The sequence below is a fragment of the Cervus canadensis genome, chromosome 14, assembly GCF_019320065.1.
Source record: "Cervus canadensis isolate Bull #8, Minnesota chromosome 14, ASM1932006v1, whole genome shotgun sequence".
NCBI classification, from domain to species: Eukaryota; Metazoa; Chordata; class Mammalia; order Artiodactyla; family Cervidae; genus Cervus; species Cervus canadensis.
Genome location: NC_057399.1, coordinates 532,062 through 550,085, shown reverse-complemented (window position 1 = coordinate 550,085; position 18,024 = coordinate 532,062). Strand labels below are relative to the sequence as shown.

The 18,024-nt window shown below is 53.0% G+C and overlaps 1 protein-coding gene across 2 annotated transcripts in view; it reads right to left on the bottom strand.

The window, feature by feature from the left end:
- Positions 1 to 5,359: 5,359 nt before the first annotated feature.
- SCARA3 (scavenger receptor class A member 3) overlaps positions 5,360 to 18,024 on the bottom strand; it is a 34,455-nt gene continuing 21,790 nt past the window's right edge. For both annotated transcript variants that reach the window (XM_043487089.1, XM_043487090.1), the window contains 3 exons: positions 17,438 to 17,536; positions 15,357 to 16,400; positions 5,360 to 7,090 (listed from right to left, as the gene is read on the bottom strand). In XM_043487089.1, the coding sequence (XP_043343024.1) occupies positions 6,639 to 7,090; positions 15,357 to 16,400; positions 17,438 to 17,536 (1,595 nt within the window). In that variant the 3' untranslated portion in view covers positions 5,360 to 6,638. The remainder of the gene's footprint in view (positions 7,091 to 15,356; positions 16,401 to 17,437; positions 17,537 to 18,024) is intronic.

Genomic DNA, 18,024 nt, shown 5'->3' with positions numbered 1-18,024 from the left:
AGATGGTTGGAGAGCATCACCGACTCAATGGACATGAGTTTGAGAAAATTCTGGGAGATGGTAGAAAAAGAAGCAACTGTCAGGTTATAAATCTGGATACAATTATCATGTGCAGATTCTTTCTTCCTTTCATTCAAGGGAGCGCTGCCTTGTCACAAGGAACAACTTCAGAAACAATAGAGTTGACCTAGGACAAAGGACAGGGAAGCCTGGCATGCTGCAGTCCATGGGGTTGCAAAGAGTCAGACACGACTTGCTGGCTGAATAGCAACATGTGCATAAATAAAAACATTTTTTCCCTTTCTTTGTTTCTTACATTCCTGGTTCTCAAACTTTATATGGGGGCATCAGAATGCCCTAGAGACTTCTCCCCCTCATTCCTCCTATCCCACCCCATCTCTGTGGTCCTGAAGCAATGGGTCTGGGGTGCAGACCCGCAGTCTGCATTTTCACTGGCTCCCAGGTGGTTGTCCCCACTGAGCGCACGGCATCAGCCTTTGTGTCTCTCCCATGCCATCAGACACAGAGCCTTGCCCTTTGAAGCATTCAAGAGAAAATAAAAGGACTGAACAGGTGCAGGCAAGGAAAATAAATGCCCAGGGAGTCTGCTCAGCACACCACCCACCTATGTGTCCAGGCAGCTCCTTGCTAGCTGGGCCCGCCCTGCTGGAAAACACGGTACGGTCAGATCGTGTTTGTCAGCTTTCCACTCTCCGCTCTCTCTCCTGTGGCTCTGTTTTGACAGGTGTGTCCAGGGCTGGCATGGGAGATGTTGCCAGCTCAGCCCTGGCCAGGGAGAAGGAGCAGGAGGAAGGCCCCAGGGTTCTGCCCAGACCCCTGTGCTTACCCAGCTGGAGGGGCACCTGCCAGGGAGAAAGGTGGGCCAGTCTGGGGTTTTTAGAGGTGCTCAAGGATGTGTCCCAGGCCTGTGGCCTCCAGAAAGGCTCTTGTTCTACTTAGAAAAAGGCCCAGAGCTCCTCAAGGTTTTGTACATCTGGTGGCGATGAAAACAACTCAATGGTGAAGGCCGTGACTCTAGCCCACTGACTGCACCTCTCTGCCATCACCTCCAAGTCTGGATTCAGATTTTCCTGCTTTGGCCTTGGACTTGGCTCATCCCAGGAGAGCAACCATGCAGGGCAGGAGGAGGAGCCCTTGTTCAGACTTGTAGGACAGGAGTCAGGCCACATCTGGTGACTCCCAGATGGAGTCAAGCCCAGGATGCCCTCTTGGTTTCCGGATCAAGAAACTGGAGGTCAGAGAAGGCAGTGGTGGGCTGACAGTCCCCTGATACATGGAGGACCCAGCAGAGAACAACCACAATCCACTTCCATCCCATGTTCACTGAGGGACTCCATCATGAAGCACCACCCCCTCATCACCCCACTGCATGTGGGTAGATCCATTTTCCAAAGTTTACACACAGAACAACATATTGATTCACAGTGGTTGTAGCAAACCTTTATGATTCTGACTGCCGGCCCCACCAGCACCTGTGGTCAGCTCTTAGGATTTTTAGCAATATTTACAATGGTCCAGATGCCCTGAGGAGAGTGAAAAAGTTGGCTTACAACTCAGCATTCAGAAGGCTAAGATCATGACATCCGGTCCAATCACTTCATGGCAAATAGATGGGGAAACAATGGAAACAGTGACAGACTTTATTTTGGGGGGCTCCAAAATCACTGCAGATGGTGACTGCAGCCATGAAATTAAAAGACATTTGCTCCTTGAAAGAAAAGCTATGATCAACCTAGACAGCACATTAAAAAGCAGAGACATTTCTTTGCCAACAAAGGTCCATCTAATCAAAGCTATGGTTTTTCCAGTAGTCATGTATGGATATGAGAGTTGTACTATAAAGAAAGCTGAGCACCAAAGAATTGATACTTTTGAACTGTGGTGTTGGAGAAGACCCTTGAGAGTCTCTTGGACTGCAAGGAGATCCAACCAGTCCATCCTAAAGGAAATCAGCCCTGCATATTCATTGGAAGGACTGATGTTGAAGCTTAAACTCCACTACTTTGGCCACCTGATGTGAAGAACTGACTCATAGGAAAAGACCCTGAGGCTGGGAAAAATTGAAGGCAGCAGAAGGGATGAGATGTTTGAATGGCATCACTGACTTGATGGACATGAGTCTAAGCAAGCTCCAGGAGTTGGTGATGGACAGGGAAGCCTGGCATGCTGCAGTCCATGGAGTAGCAAAGAGTCGGACACAACTGAGTGACTGAACTGACCTGAATGGAGCTGAAATGAGATGCCCTGAAGGGCCGTGTTAGTGGGGCTGGGAGGGGGGCTGCTGTTTGATGAAATGAGACAGAGAGAGGGAGTGTTTGTGTGTGTGTGTATGTGGGGGGGGCACTTTCTGGGGGATGTACATCATTTGCTGCCTGATGGTTCTAACCAATAGCCAAGTTGCTAAAAAACCCGAGACATGAGAAATTGCATTGCCCAGGAACCCAGACACCAGAGTTCTGATCCCTGTTGGGCAACAAGCCCCTCAGGCCCTTCTCAGCCGTTGGTTTCTCACTTGAATAGCAAAGTGTTTGGAGCCAAGTGAGTCACCAGCTGGTTCCTGGCTCTAATCATGCAGGGAAGGTGGGTGGGTGGGTGTGTGCGGGAGCTCATGTTCTGGCCGCTCATCTGCAGAGGGAAGTGGTGAGTAATGCTGTCCTCCAGAAAGCCTGAGTCTGTAGGATAAACACCAGCATGAGTTTGCCTGGTGTTTATGGGATGGTAACCATCGCTGGGCACCCAGCACTGAATTGTGTCCCTGCAAAATCCATATATTGAGACCCTGGCCCTCGTTGTGACTGTACTTAGGGTGAGGGTCTTAGGATGTAATGAAGGTTCACACGTGCGCATGTGTGCTCAGTCATGTCCGACTCCTTGCAACCCCATCAACTGTAGCCCTCCAGGCTCCTCTGTCCATGGAATTCTCCAGGCAAGAAGACTGGAGTGGGTTGCGGTTTCCTTCTTCAGGACATCTTCCCAACCCAGGGATCAATCCGGGGTCTCCTGCATTGCAGCAGATTCTTCACCGTCTGAGCCACCAGGGAAGCCCCCTGGGAAGCCCAGTGAAGGTTAAATGAGGGAGGCCCTAGTCCGATAGGCCTGCAGCCTTCCAAGACGAGAAAGAGAGCCCTGCCTCTGCCTTTCTATCTGAGTGTGTGTCTCTCTTCTCCCATCCCCCCAGGCATCTCTCTCCCCGACCCCACATGACAGAAGCCAGGAAAAGTGGGCACCTTGATTCTAGACTTCCAGCCTCTAGAGCTCTGAGAAAACAAATTTCTGTTGTTTGAGCCACCCAATCTGTGATATTTTGTTACGGCGGCCTGGGCTGACTAATTTGCTGGGAAACTGGCCAAGAGCATCATTTTATTTAATCCCCTCAGCGGCCTCTTGGGGTAGGTACAATTATAACCCCCACTGTACAGGGGAGGAAACAGAAGTTAAATTACCCAAGACTGAATTTCAATAGAGATACATCTAAAAACTCATTAGCTCTGTGAGTTTGGGAAGCTAATTAATCTCTCCAAGCCTCAGTTTCCCCATCTGTAAAATGGGAATAATAATAATATAGACACAGTAAACATAGAGGGGCTTCCCAGGTGGCACAGTGGTAAAGGGTCTGCCTGCCAGTGCAGGAGATACAAGAGACGCAGGTTTGATCCCTGGGTTGGGAAGATCCCCTGGAGGAAGAAATGGCAACCCACTCCAGTATTCTTGCCTGGAAAATCCCACCGACAGAAGAGCCTGGCGGGCTGCAGTCCATAGGGTTGCAAAGAACTGGACATGAGTGAGTGACTGAACGCATGCAAATACTCCATCAAAATGCCGGATTTTCTAACATCCCTCATGATGATTTCACACACAGTATACATAGAGACCACAGATATATAGCTACATTACACATTGTAGTGAGGGTTAAATGAGTTAACATGTAAAGTGCTTAAAATGGTATTCTGCTGCATAGTAACTCTTCCATCGGCATTTGCTATTATTGCTACTGTTCAGGTTATTCTATTCCTCTGTTGCCAAACACAGATTTTGTGGCCAGTTTTGTTCATGGTAACTCTTGTTCTTGTACCTCTAATTTTTTTTACAGAGTGAGCCCTCTCCCTCTGTAGCCAGACCCCTGAACCCACAGGGTAAGTGATCCGATTTTGCCCTCCTAAGGCTGGGAACTAGAAATTGTAGGGCTGGGCCCTTTGGTGGTGAGCAGTGACCCTGATACACTGGGCCTCATGCAAACAGAAAATGTGGATCAGCAGCAAAGGGAGAAGAGAGGAGAGGAGACTGGTGTGTTCTCCGGAAGTGAGGATGGGGGCTTGAGACGCTGGCAGTTCTCCACATCTAGCCACTGCAGGACCGAGCTCTGCATCAAGTTTCACAGGCTCGATTTTACCTGCTGCATCCTCCTGGTCATAAATTGCTGTTGTTTAGTCTCTAAGTCGTGTCTGACTTGGCAGCCCCATGGACTACAGCACGCCAGGCTCCTCTGTCTTCCACTGCCTCCCGCAGTTTGCTCAAATTCATGTGCATTGTCAGGCGTGCCCTCTGCCTGTTTCCTTGCTAGAGCTCGAGGGGACTCCTGTGACGGGGTGGCGGCGTGAACTGGCTCCGTGGGGGTGGCCGCAGGGATGGGCTCCAGGTGCCCGCTTCCACCCTCTGCTGCTGAACCAAGCTGATCCCCCCAAACCGCACAGCCAGGGACGTGTTGGTGGCAATCGTCCAGGACCCAGGAGTTTTTCTTCTGTATTTCTGTTTCTGTTCTGAGAGCACCTCAGTGTTTGATCCCTGCGGGCTAGAATCTCATTCCAGCCCCTGGCTCATCCCTTGGAACTGATCCCAGATTGCACTTCCTGGATCAGGCCCGCTGACTCACAAGGACCCAGGTGTCCTTTGTTTCCTGTGGATGCCAGGCCCTCTGCGGCAGGTCTGGTCTGCTTTCCTCCTCCTTCTCTGCTTCATCTCCTCATCTTAGGAACAAGAGGAGGAGGAAGCAGGTAATTCTTGGGTGTCAGGTCTTCTTTTCCAATCTTGTTTTAGCACAAGCGCTGCAGGACTCTGCTGCGAGATTAGTAAATTCATGTGGCTTCCACTAGGTTCCTGCTCGCTGTGGGTAATCCCTCAGCCATCCTGGCCCCCTGGCCCCTTCAGGACCACTGGGAAGGCCCAGCGGGGCTCAGTGTTTCTGGAGTGAGGGGCTGAGGGTTCAGACCCGGACTCCACAGTGGGACTGAATATTTAAGGGACCTTTCACCCCCTTGTTCCCCTTCAAAGGCCAAGTAAGGTGAAGACTCTGAAGGCATCATGGCCCCCATCAGGCAGAAAGGACCAGAAGACACCTCCCTCCTGGAAACAGGTCTTTACTGAGTTGGTGATACTAGGTGGCATGATATCATATGTAGACAGGAGAACTACACGCAGTTGGAGTGGTGGGAGTGCAAGCCAGTTGCACGCCTGTTACACAAAGGTTGGGGGGTGGTCATTGATAAGGCTTCTGGATGGGGGAGAGGCCAGTCTTTGGGTGAGGTCGGGAGGGGGGACAGCTGCAAGCACCCAGCCTGGAGGAGGGGTCTGTTAGGACACAAAGGAAGGGCAGCTTCACTGGGAGCTCACCATGCTGGGGACGGCCCGGTGCTCCTTGCTGCCGGCTATGCAGGAGGACGGAGGGGGGTGAGGGGTGACGTCAGAGGGATGTGACCCCCTCCCCCTTGTCTGGGGTTGCTGTCCCTGCAGAGAGGCCTTGGGCCAGTCTGGGTCACAGTGGGGTGAGGTCAGGGGGGCGGAAGGAGAGCCAGTCAGGGGGCAGCCCTCCCCCGGTCACCACAAAGAGGTCACCCCAGGATTGCAGTGGGGCCTCCTCCTTTGACAGAAAATTCAAGGGCTAGGAGAGAGCCCTGGTGCAGATGGAATTCCCGCTTGGTTTCTTCCTGGGATGCTCCTGGAGGCAGACACAAGGATGAAGCCAGGAAATTTTCTGGAGGTGCGGGAAGAAAAGGCTGAGCTCCTGGGGATGGAGTCCTTAGGGCCCAGGTGGACCAGGTCCTGTGCAGGGCAGGGGTGGGCCCGGGACCCTGTTCCCATGGTTACGGGGGAGGGTCTTGTGGTTGCCAAGCCCACCCTGTCCCTAGAGTTTGAACCATAATTCCATCCCCCGCCCCGCACCCTTCACCCCACCACAAATGTTCTCCTGGGTCTTTTCAACCCCTGGGAGCCTCAGGGAACTGCCAGCCAGCTAGGATGGGGTGAAGATGCTAGAAAGACTGGCGTTGGCCACCCATTCAGAGCCGAAGTCCAGACTGTCTCCCCGAGGTAGCCACCTCCCTGGCAGGCTCGTCACGGGAGAGGGCGCTTCTCTTAACCTCTCCTCCTGCCCAGCCAGGGAAACCCAATCAGCTGCCCTGGCCAGCAGGGAGATGCACGTGTGTGTGTGTGTGTGTGTGTAAGGGGCTGCTTTCTATGGTTAAGTCACTACTGGGGAGCCCGGAGGTGCAGGGACAGGCCTGGGGGAACCCCCTTTGGGGTCAAAGGACCACACGTCTGTAGGTGTGGCTTTATAGGGGCCTCTCTCTGTCAAAGCCCACTCCCTGCCTTTTGTGTGGCAGTTTCTGGGACTGGACTTCTCCTCAGTAGCTGCTCTGGCTTCCTGGTGGGCCTGGGGGCCCGGGGAAGCCAGGGGGACCCGGGATCCCTGGTTCACCCTTTGGCCCCATGGGACCCTGCTGGCCTGGTGACCCTGTCTTCCCGGCGATCCCTGGTTTTCCCTGAGGCCCCTCTGGCCCTGGAGATCCTGGGGGGCCCTCTGGCCCTGGGGGCCCCACATCCCCTTTGGGGCCCGGTTGTCCTCTTGGGCCCCCAGTTCCGAAGCTGCCCTTTGACCCTTTGATGCCTGGGAAACCCCTTGGGCCAACTGGCCCCCTTTCCCCCGCAGGCCCAGGCTCCCCGGGCTGCCCCTGAGGACCCTGGGGTCCTGGGGGCCCCCAGCTGCCAGGGTCTCCTTTAGGTCCTTTGCCACCAGCAGGCCCTTTCACGCCCACATCTCCCTTGAGTCCTCTGGGTCCTGGAGGGCCGGGGGCACCTAGGGTCAGAGAGAAGAGGGCAGAAGTCAGTGTACGAGGACAGGTCTCCTGAGGCTGTCCCATGAAGTGGGCGCCAGGCACTCTGACACCCAAGGGTCTGAAGTCCCAGGTCTGCCAACTACTGGCTCTGGGGGTTCAGGCCGCTGACATGACCCCTGTAAGTCGGCTTGGCCAGCTGTGAAAGGGGGCTGAGAATCTTAAGTGAGGCTGGGAGCCCATCCCAAGCTCACATGCATAGGTGTTTGGCACAATGCCTGCACCAGGCGGGCGCTCATATTTCTAACTTCAGGACTGGGCTCAAGTTCCATGTGGGCACTCAGGTGGGAGGCTGAGCAAGCTGGGCGGCTCCGGGCAAAGGCCATGGCCATCCAGGATCATCTGTTTTGCTCTGGAGACCAGCCTGGATGCTAATACTCATTATGGACTTCGACTGCTGTGGTCCTTACCTCCTGCCCCACCCCCATCCCAAGCCCAGACTTCACCTTTGGGCACCTGGGACCAGGAGTGGAGTCAGGTGACATGGAGGAGAAAGCCAAGCAAGCGATGTGTGAAGTGAGGTGTGAGAAGTAGATGCCTCCCAGTGTGCGTAAGTGGGAATAACAACAAACCAGAGAAAGGGCAGCTCCTCCAGGAAGTCCTCCCTGACCATTCCAGCCTCTTCTCTGAACTCTTGGGGCTGCTACTTTCTGAATTTTTTATTTGACATGTAGGAAGAGAAGTCACAGTATAGTGAAAGCAAATCCTTGGCTTCTCTCTGGTAGACCCCGCTGAACTGTGGGGCCCCAAGAAGATAGTGAGGAACACGTTTCCCATCACTGACCCCTGGGCATGGCGCTTAGGCACACAGCAGGGAAAGCTCAGTATATGCTTGAAAAGGGGGAGGCACCAAACAGTTCTGGACCCCTAGCTCCCACCCAGCTCTGGCGTAGGGCCTGGGGGAGATGCCAGGATGAATCCCTTCTCTTTTAATTGATTTTTATTTGGAGTATAGTTGTTTTACAAAGTTGTGTTAGTTTCTGTTGTACAGCAAAGTGAATCAGCTATAGGGCTAGTGCTAAGTCGCTTCAGTCATGTCTGACTCTTTGTGACCCTATGGATTGTAACTCTCCAGGTTCCTCTGTCCAAGGGATTCTCCAGGCAAGAATACTGGAGTCGGTTGCCATTTCTGCCTGGGATCTCCCTGACCCAGGGATCAAACCCAGGTCTCCTGAATTGCAGGCAGATTCTTTACCATCTGAGCTACCAGGGAACATACACACATCTCCCTTCTTTTTTGGACTTCCTTCCTATTCAGGTCACCCACCACAGTGTATTGAGTAGAGTTCCCTGAGCTGTGCATTGGATTCTCATTAGTTATATATTTTATGCATAGTATCAATACTGTGTATGTGTCAATCCCAGTCTCCCAATTCCTCCCACCTCCCCCTATATGCCCTTCCTTAAACAGCCCAGCCTAGCGCGCAAAGCAGGGGTCAGATGACCTTAACTGCCTATCTGCCTGCTGGGTAGATCAGAGTCACCACCTCTCAGAGCTATACCCACCCACCCTCAGAACACAGGTTAGAGTGTGGCTGTCAATCTGGCCTAAGCAGGTAGGATGCCCCAGGACTAGAGGAGACAGCACCCTCTGGCCTGGTGAGGACATGAATTGCAGAGAATGGCTTTAGCCCCCTTGGGGTTAAGGCGCAGCAAAGCCCTGGCTTTCAGTGGTCTGGGTACCAGCTCGTGGGGTGGGGGGTAGGGACAATGACCCTGGGGCTGGGAGGTGAATTCTCATGCCCACGCTCCGCTCTCCCTGAGAACTCAACTGTTACATCATCGCCTTTGCAAGAGAATCCTGGAGTTTTTGAGCTTGGTGGGGGCTAGTCCAACTCCTACATTTCACAGAGGAAGCAACCAGAGAAGTGACGTGCTAGCCCAGGGGTCCCCAAGCAGAAACCAGAAGCCCTTGAAGAGAAAGGATCTTCTCTGCAGGAGCTGGGAGCCCTTCCAGCGGGCTCGACCCAGTTCTGCAGCCCTGGGCCCCTCTCCCCGCTAATGCAGAGACTGCCTCCGTCTGTCCTGGCCTCCCCCCACACTTCCACCCCTGCTCATCTCTCTCTCGGAGGGTTTGTAAGTGGAGCAGAGAGTCACTGAACACCATCCTCCAATTACGATCTAAACTGGAAACCGGAGCCCAGACATACTCAGCCCCACTGGGGCCAATAAAAACCTGTTCTGGGCCACCTCCTGCCCATGCCCACCTCCCACACACAGCGGGGCTGTGGCCTGTGTGGGCTCAGCTCACATGGCCTGCCAGCAGTACCGGCTGGCATGCCGTCATCGGCTGGCTGGAGTGGGTGTGGGGCGGGCTGGCGGTGGTGGCAGCGACCAGGGAACAGCTTGACCTGCCCTTCTGTCTGCAACGATCGTCCGCAGCACAGCGGCCAGAGCAACAGGCACAACAAGGGCACGGGGAGACGGCCGGCAGGGACCTCCGCCCCCAGTCTGGCAGCGATGGCTGGGAACCAGCCTGTCCTCACTCCCAGCTCTGCCCTGGGCACCTGGGGCAGCCAGGGCGGGGGTGGGGGCTGGAACAGCACAGCCGTTCGGAGGTGGAGAGGCCCCTGCAGGCTGTTCACGTGGAAGGGAGTCTAAGGGCACGAAGCGACTCTGGGCAAAGCGCTGCCCATCCGTGCTCACATCACTTATCTCTCTGAGATCACACTTGACAGTCCCCCAGGGCACGGCGGCTCCACCAGCAGCCCTCCTTCCACCTCTGTCCCTCCTGCTCTAGGAACACGCTGCCCAGGGCTTGCCCCAGCTCCCTGGTCCCTCTCTCTCATCCTAGGATCTCTCCTGTGACTTCCACTCTTGTTCCCTGGGTGGATGGTTCCCAACCCCTGCCTGGACTCAGGAAATGCCTGTGAAGTCTTATCTGGACAAGGATGCTCACAGACCCACCAGGAGCCCCCTGCCCCTCCCTGGGACACCCCCGCCCTCCTGCACCACCATTTCCAGCACACGCCCTCTGCTCCCTGGCCCCTGAGGGCGCAGCAGCCCGCAGAAGGATTTCTCAGGGTTTCTGTGCCAACAGCGGGGGAGAAAGAGCGGAGAACAAAGGCTTCTGTTTGCTCCTCCCCTCCAGCCTCCTCAGGCGCCTCTTTCTGGGGAAGCTCTTGGGTGTCTTCCCCCTGGTGGGAAAGCCCGCGGGCCCGTGCCAAGGGTGAAGGTTTGAGCAGAAGCCTGAGTCTCATTGTCCCCTCACCAGCGCCTCAGGACTGCAGCCCCCAGCGCCTGTGGAAGGAGGCCTGCCAGGAATGGGTCACCTCCCTCTCCACAGTCTCTCCACGCCTGCTGCTGCTGACCCGTCTCTGAGAACCCATGGAGGGCTCCTAGGTGGTGGCCTGATGAGGACATCCGTCGGGGAGGCTCCACTGGGAGCAGGGCCTGTGTTACAGGCATTGGTCTCTCCCCACCACGTCTGGTGTCAGCGTGCCCACATTGGCCCCCACTCATCCTAACTTCTCCGAGATCTATTTTCTCGGGGAAGGGAAGGGCGAGGGACTTGAGTCTCTCCTATGTCCGTGGCATCATACATTGAGATCATCACCCCATTTTACAGATGAGAAACTGAGGTGCAGAGAGTGACAACTTGCAAGCCATCACTAACCAGGGAGGATGGAGACAGGAGGCAAACCCAGGCCCGAGAGGCTTGGGGCCTGTTCCCCAGACCCGCTCCCACAGCCAGGACCTCCCACTCTGCCGCTGCTGGAGGAGGGGGCCCAGTGAGCCAGGAAGGGGTCACCTTAAGGACTGTCTCCCTCGGGTGAGCCAAGCCTCCGCCTGTCCCTCCAGGGCCAGCCATGAGTCATGCGGTCAGAGAGGGAGAGCTGGCGGGGAGGAAATCAACAAGCAGAGTTCAGCAGTGAGCATGGCGGGGACGGATGCAGAAACGGGCTGACCAGGGGCTCTCAGCAACAGGGGCCCCTCACCCAGCCTGTAATAAGATCTGGGTGTCTCAGGGATGAAGGGCGGGCAGCAGCTAAGAGCTGCTCTGAGCAGCGGGGGCACATTTAGGACAAAAGAGAAAATGGGGGCAGCAGTGGCCGAGATGCAGAGATGGGAGAGGAACCGGGCATCCTGGAGACCGGAGGAGAGGCCCATAATTACTCAGGAAGCCCTGGGCTGTAATTAGGCCATCCCGGCACATTAGGGCAGAGCCACACTGACTGCATGTCTGAGACAAGTAGGTGGTCTGCTCGGGGTCTGCACTGGGAGTGGGGAGGGGCTGGGCGGCTGAGCAGATGCACCAAGGCGTCAGCGTACCAGCACTGCCCATCCACGGGTAGGGGGGTGCATTGGCAGGGGGGGGCACAGCCCATCCCCCAGTCCAAAACAGGTGGATGGAGACAGAAACAGAAGCGGGGGGCCTCTCGGGAGATTGGCCTGGTGCCATGGAAAGCACAGTTCTCATACTAACAAATTGGGTGACTGGGTACATCATTTGGTCCTCATTGGACTGAATTCTGTCTGCAGGCTCCCTTTTGTTCAATGAGAATATTAGCCTGGGTCGGGGACACTCAATCCTGGTTCTTGTTACCTGAGGAGCATTGAAAAAATGCCAGTGGATTTCCACGTCAGCTTATGATGGATTAATTTGTACCAACTAGACCTCCCACTGAGAACAATTAGAACCATTAGGCACCATGCCAAGACATCCTTCTGAAAGTTTTGGAGAGAGATCAAATGCCAGGCTCCCCAGGAAAGGGGAACTTGTTGAAGGAAGCCTGACTTTCTTTGCCCCTTTTCCTCTCAAGCCATTTGTTGACTAGTAAGTGGTTTGGGCAGAGAGGCTGAGAAGGGTTTCTAGCAGTTTCACTGGGGCTGGGGCTCAGGGCTGCCAAGGCCCAGGGCTGGGATTCAGGAGGAAAGGAAACTGTGTGGGCATCTGTGGTAAGGACCAAGGGATGGAAACACTGAGCGGAGAATTAGGCTTCATCTCTTCAGTCCTCTGGGGCAGGGGAGATGAAAACTAGAGGCCAAGGCCCATAGGTGGGAAGCCTCAAGGATGCTGCCCGGGAAGTAAGAATGTGCCAGAAATCGGCCAGGCATTAAGGTAAGCTCCCGTGCAGGCACCAGCAGAAGATGGCATCGTTCTCCTTTTCACTGACTGCCCTTGTTGCTCCATAACAAGTAAACCTGCTAATCCTCCAAGCAGGCATTTCCCTCCCTACCCAGGGGGCCCAGTGGTAAAGAATCTGCCTGCCAATGAAGAGACAAGGGTTTGATCCCCAGTTTGGGAAGATCCTCTGGAGGAGGAAATGGAGGAAATGTAGAATGAGAGGAAACATTCTATGAGAGGTACCAAAGGCTGTCTGGTTGGCAAATGGAGACTCAGACTTCATCACAGAGCTGGAAGAGATCTCAGAGAACAACTGGTCTTATCCACTGATTTACATACGAAACAAAACAAAACAAAAGACCCCCAAAAACCAGAGGCCCGGAAAGATTAAGTGATTCTGCCTAAAGACCCAGAGCAAATTATAATCCAGGCTCCTTTCCTGCACAGTTTATGAGCCCCAGCCCTTCAGTCAGCACTTGGCCATGAATGTCCCTCCTCCTTCATTCTAGATAGCAGCTTGGCTCCAGACAGAGGGAGACCTCATTGCCAGCCCAGCGTGAGAGCCTGTCAGCCCCTGTCTATAGGTGAACGAGTGAATAAATGGTACTTCCTGTAGGAAGTGATGCACGTTTTGTCCCTGAAATCTTCTTTCAGATGTGAGAGGCTTTATATATGGTGATTTAACAACCAAGAAGAATGTTGGCCAAAAGATAGCATTTAAACAAATATACAGAGGTTGAACTGAGAGTCAAATGCGGCTCGAAGTGATGTCCCACCTTGGTCTCCAGTTAAGATGAAGTCCTTTGATGAGAACTCTGCCATCATTAGGACAGGTGCAAATATAAATTTTCATGACTATTGTTGGGTTATACTTGGAATGAGGGTCTCAGATGGTTCATTTCTGACACTTTGGGTACCATTTCCTTCTTTTCCAGTCTGTCCCACACATGACGCATAAGCAGGACCTCAGTGGAAGTGCATTTTTTGGTATCTGTGAGCTCACACTCTCAGTGTCACCTGGCTGGTCACCAGACATTTGCACCTCAGAGCCATGGCAAGGGGTCAGGCTCTTAATCACAGTGTGACCTTGAACTATCCCTTCACTTTTCCCAGTCTCAGGTCACCTTTCTGTAAAATAAAGACACGACACCTGCAACACGTCTTGTCCACAAAGGTTGTGAAGCTAGTGGGGAAGGGTGGAGGGGAGGGCTAGTTAGGGAGTTTGGGATGGACATGTACACATTGCTATATTTAAAATGAATAACCGACAAAGACCTATTGTATAACAGGGAACACTGCTCAACATCCTGTAATAACCTTAACTGGAAAATAATTTTAAAAGGAATATATACAAGTATGTGTATGACTGAATCACTGTGCTATAAACCTGAAACTAACACAACATTGTCAACTCTACTCCAATTTAAAATAAAAGTTCAAAAGAAAAGAGATTGTGAGGCCAAACGAGTAGGCTTTGTCATGAGGAAAGCTTTACATTTCAGTTGTTCTTAGATTGAATGCAACCTAAGAAAACACGATTACTAGAGGATGAATCATGAGAACTATCTGCTAACGCCTTCACTGGAACACTGCATCCTAGAGGTCACATAGATACATATTTTACATGAAACACTGGGAGACTGTCTCAGTTACTAAGGAAATACTCAGTACCTGGCTTCCTTGCAAAAATATGACACCGGGCAAACAAGATCTTACCTCGCCCCCAGCCCCTGCAACACCACTAATCTAGAGTAAAGAAAATATTAGCAAAAATGCTCACTGATATAAAATTAAAGGCAACACAGATTTGAAACTAAATGGTTCAAGAGAACCAGAGATCAGAGAGCTTGACTCCAGTCCGAGCTCCATGGAGACAACAGTGCTGTCTGGGATAGTGGGTACTTCCCTCCTGTCTCCTAGAGCTCCCTGAATGATCCCTGCCTCCTTGCCAAATGTGACCAGGCTTCCCAGGTGGCTCAGTGGTGAAGAGTTCACCTGCCAATGGAGATGCAGGTTCTATCCCTGGTCCGGGAAGATCCCCTTGAGAAGGAAATGGCAACCCACTCCAATATTCTTGCCTGGAGAGAAGCCTGGCGGGCTACAATCCACGGAGTCGCAAAGAGTCAGACACGACTTATCGACTGAACAACAACAAAGGAGATAGGCATGGGTGCCAAGGTGATGAGGGATGCACTTGTGATAGTTCCTCTTAGGTGGCAAGCTACCTGGGCCATGGGATACCCAGATATTTAGCCAAACATTATTCTGGGTGTGTGCACAGGGTGTTTGTGGATGAAATTAACATTTAAATCAGTACCAAGTAAGGCGAATTGTCCTCCCCAATGTGGGTGGGCCTCACTGAATCAGTTGAAGCCTGAACAGACCCAAAGGCCGACCCTCCCCTGAGTAACAGAGCATTTCCTTCCCGACAAACCTCCAGTGGACACACTCTCTCTCCCTGGTTCTACAGCAGCTTTCAGCCTTTGAACTTGAACTAGGACATCAGCTGTGCAGGTTTTGTGTTTGCCAGTCTCCACAATCTCATGAGCCAATTCCTTTTAGTCTCTCTCTTTCATATTTCTCTGCAGAACTCTGCCTAAATGCAAGGGTGAGATGGGAGGAGCAGAGGGCATCAGAGTGACGGGCCTCTGAGGGGGCAGATGGTGGAGAGCACCAGGGAGGGGGAGGGAAGGGGAAAACAAGAGAAGACAGAGTTTCCAAAGGATGAGCTCTGCCTATATCTCTCTGTGGACTCATACACAGATCCACGTGTAAAAATCCAAATCTGTATGTCAGGCAGGTGAGGAGCCTTGTGTGTGTGCTCAATCGCTCAATTGTGTCCTACTCTTTGGGACCCCATGGACTGTAACCCGCCAGGCTCCTCTGTCCAAGGAATTTTCCAGGCAAGAATACTGGAGCAGGTTGCCATTTCCTTCTCCAGGAGATCTTCCCAGACCAGGGATGTAACCCACGTCTCCTGAATTGGCAGGAGGATTCTTCACCACTGCCATACACTCTTCCAAAAGGATGTGAAAGCTGCCAGTCTCCCCAGGCATTTGCTGCAGGGTTGTATCAGCCCACCAGGATACTGGGCCCCAAACTAGGTCCTTCTGTGTTCCCCTCTGGGAGCTCCCTGGCAGCCCCGCCCACCCGCCTCTCACCTCGTAGGATGGTGACGTTCCGCAGGATCTCCCCGTGCCGTGTGTCCACGGCCCTCATCTCCTCCACGATCATGGACAGGTTGCGGACGTTGAGGTCCAGGCGGGCGCTGAGCAGGCCGAAGCGCTCCCGGAGCAGGTCGGTGGCGGCCAGCATGAGGGAGACGGTCTTGTTCAGGTAGTAGAGCTCCTCGGCCTGGGTGTGGAAGCCCAGGGTGCAGGAGAGCCGGACGTCGTCCAGGTACTTGAGCATGCTATACACGTGGCTGTCGGTGGCGTTGATGTTGGTGAAGATGGTGCCGATCTCGATCTCGTGCGAGGCCATGCGTCCCTCCAGCGTCTCGAACCTCTCCACCGTGCGGTTCTGGGCATAGCGCGTGTGGTACTGCAGGTCGTGCATGTTCTCCTCGTGGTCATCCAGGAAGGACGAGATGTTATCCAGCTGCAGCTGCAAGCCCATGACCTGCAGCACCAGATCATGCAGGCTCTCGGAATTCTGGCTGATGCGCTGGGACGAGGCCCCCAGGGTGGCCTGGAGGCTCCTCACCGCGTCTCCGGTCTTGGCCGAGGTGGTGCGCAGGCTGCCGAAGAGCCGCGTGTAGTTCTGCCAGTCGGTGACCATCTTCTGGAGGGTCAGGGTCTCCTCTTCCGTCTTCCGCCGGATCCCATGGATCCACTCGGAGGTCTGCCCCACGGTGAAGTTGATCTGGTGTACCGCCGCCTTGACGTCGTAGCACTCCTGGGTGAGATCCTTCAGAGACAGGTCCAGGCCAGCAGTGGTGGCCTGCCAGCCTCTCACCTGGGCCAAGAAGAGCCCCAGAGACTGGTTGATCTGGTGGACGGAGAAGGAACAACTGCCCATCTCCTGGGAGATTTGACCGCTGGTGGTGGAGAGCAGGTCGTGGGTCTGGGAGGTCTGGTGTAGCTGGACCTCCTGAGCTAGAAGCATCTTCTGAATTCCCTCCAGCTCCGCCTGCAGTTTTCTGATCTCTTGCCCCAGCAGCCCAGCCTCGTGGCAGAAAGAGCAGTTGTTCGGGGCTTTCAGATCTTCAGGAGAAAGGGGCAATATTTTGAGTTGCTGAAGGCTCACAGGGCAAAGGTTGCTTCTTTCAATTTAATATTTCAGAGCATCATGTGGCTGTCCTGTCCCTCTTTCTTCCCTAAGACCTGCTATGACATCCTTTTTGGAAAAACCTTGCTAGCCTCTGTGCCATCTTATTTCTACCCCAAGTCTTTGTTCTGATGGGACATCTAGGCTTTAGGACACTTTCTCCATCTCCTCACCAAAGTCTCAAAAAAATATATCTTTGTAACTTTTCTGAGGTTGCCAAGAATCTCCCATTTTATTTTTAAAACTTCTCCCCATATTTTAATATTTGGTTAAAAAAATTCCTTTTTTAGTATTTGTTTTTATTTGAACCTCTCATAAGCTAGTGGAGAAAAGGGTGCAGGAACGTTTTTCCCCTGAGACTTCTGAGAAATGCAGCTCAGAGAAGTGACTTGCCAAATATGACTCAGCTAATTAGTTGTAGAATAAAACTTTCTCTTTTCACCTAGCAGCCTCCCTCTAAACCCTTCCATTATGGCTCTTTCTGTCTCATTTTCAGAACAAGACTGTCTTGTGAAAGCAAGAGATAAACAGACTGTAAACCGTGCAAACTTTAAGGCAGTGATGAAGAAAGGGCCAACTTGTCAAAAGTGTTTCAAGTCGTAAAAAATATTGGGCTGGCCAAAAAGTTCGCTCGTGTCAATGAACTTTTTGGCCACCCCAATAGCTTCGGATACATGAGGGCAAGTGGCCTGTCTTCAGCTTTCTTCTCTACCTGGAGGCTCTGGGCAGATTTGTGCCACATACAGAACTCTCAGCCCCACTCCTGGGCATATTCCAGGGTAGCAGCCCTCGTTGGGTTGGTTCTCCATTTGGACAGGGAGGCAGGGACCATGACTGTCCTTCCCTTGTGCCTAGAAGCTTGGTGAAGGCTGCCCTTTCCAGGGCACCATGGCCTGGGGGATCCCTGGTCCCACTCCAAGTAATACTGGCCTTCATTCCTGCTCATTAGCACATCTAAACCCTGGACACTTACCCAGCCCTTGGAGATTTTTCTGCATAGACATGAGTTTCTTGTCATACATGGCCTGGGCCAGGGAGAGGTCTTCTGAGAGAGAGTCCACTTTCTTGAAGACTTCAGGGGAAACAGGGATGAGAAAAGGGGCTTAGCTCAGAGAAACACCAGTCGTTTGTTGAGAAGGCGTTTTTATCTGCCCCTCATCAGCCAAAACCATCTACTCTTCTTCTAAGGGGCTTCCCAATGGCTGTAAGGGAAGATGTTTCAATGGCCAGAGTCTATCACACTTCTCTCAAAAACGTATCTGTGTATCTATATATCTATATCCAGAAGTCCCCTCCATAAGAACCTTCAGGTTTCAAACTGTCAAAGATGCGAACGTGCATTTGCGTGTCCAATCACATAAGCTAGTTCACGTGTCTGGCGCACACTGTCACACTCGTGCATCTTCTATCAGTGGGCGTGCTTTTGTGTAACTTACTGAAGAGTGCTGTATAGAGTACAGCAGTATAATAGCTTTATTTCAAACCCAGGATGTCTGGAAGCAAGAGGGTAGATAGAATTGAATCCAGCAAGGAGCAAGAGAGCCTGTGCCGTCAGCGCCA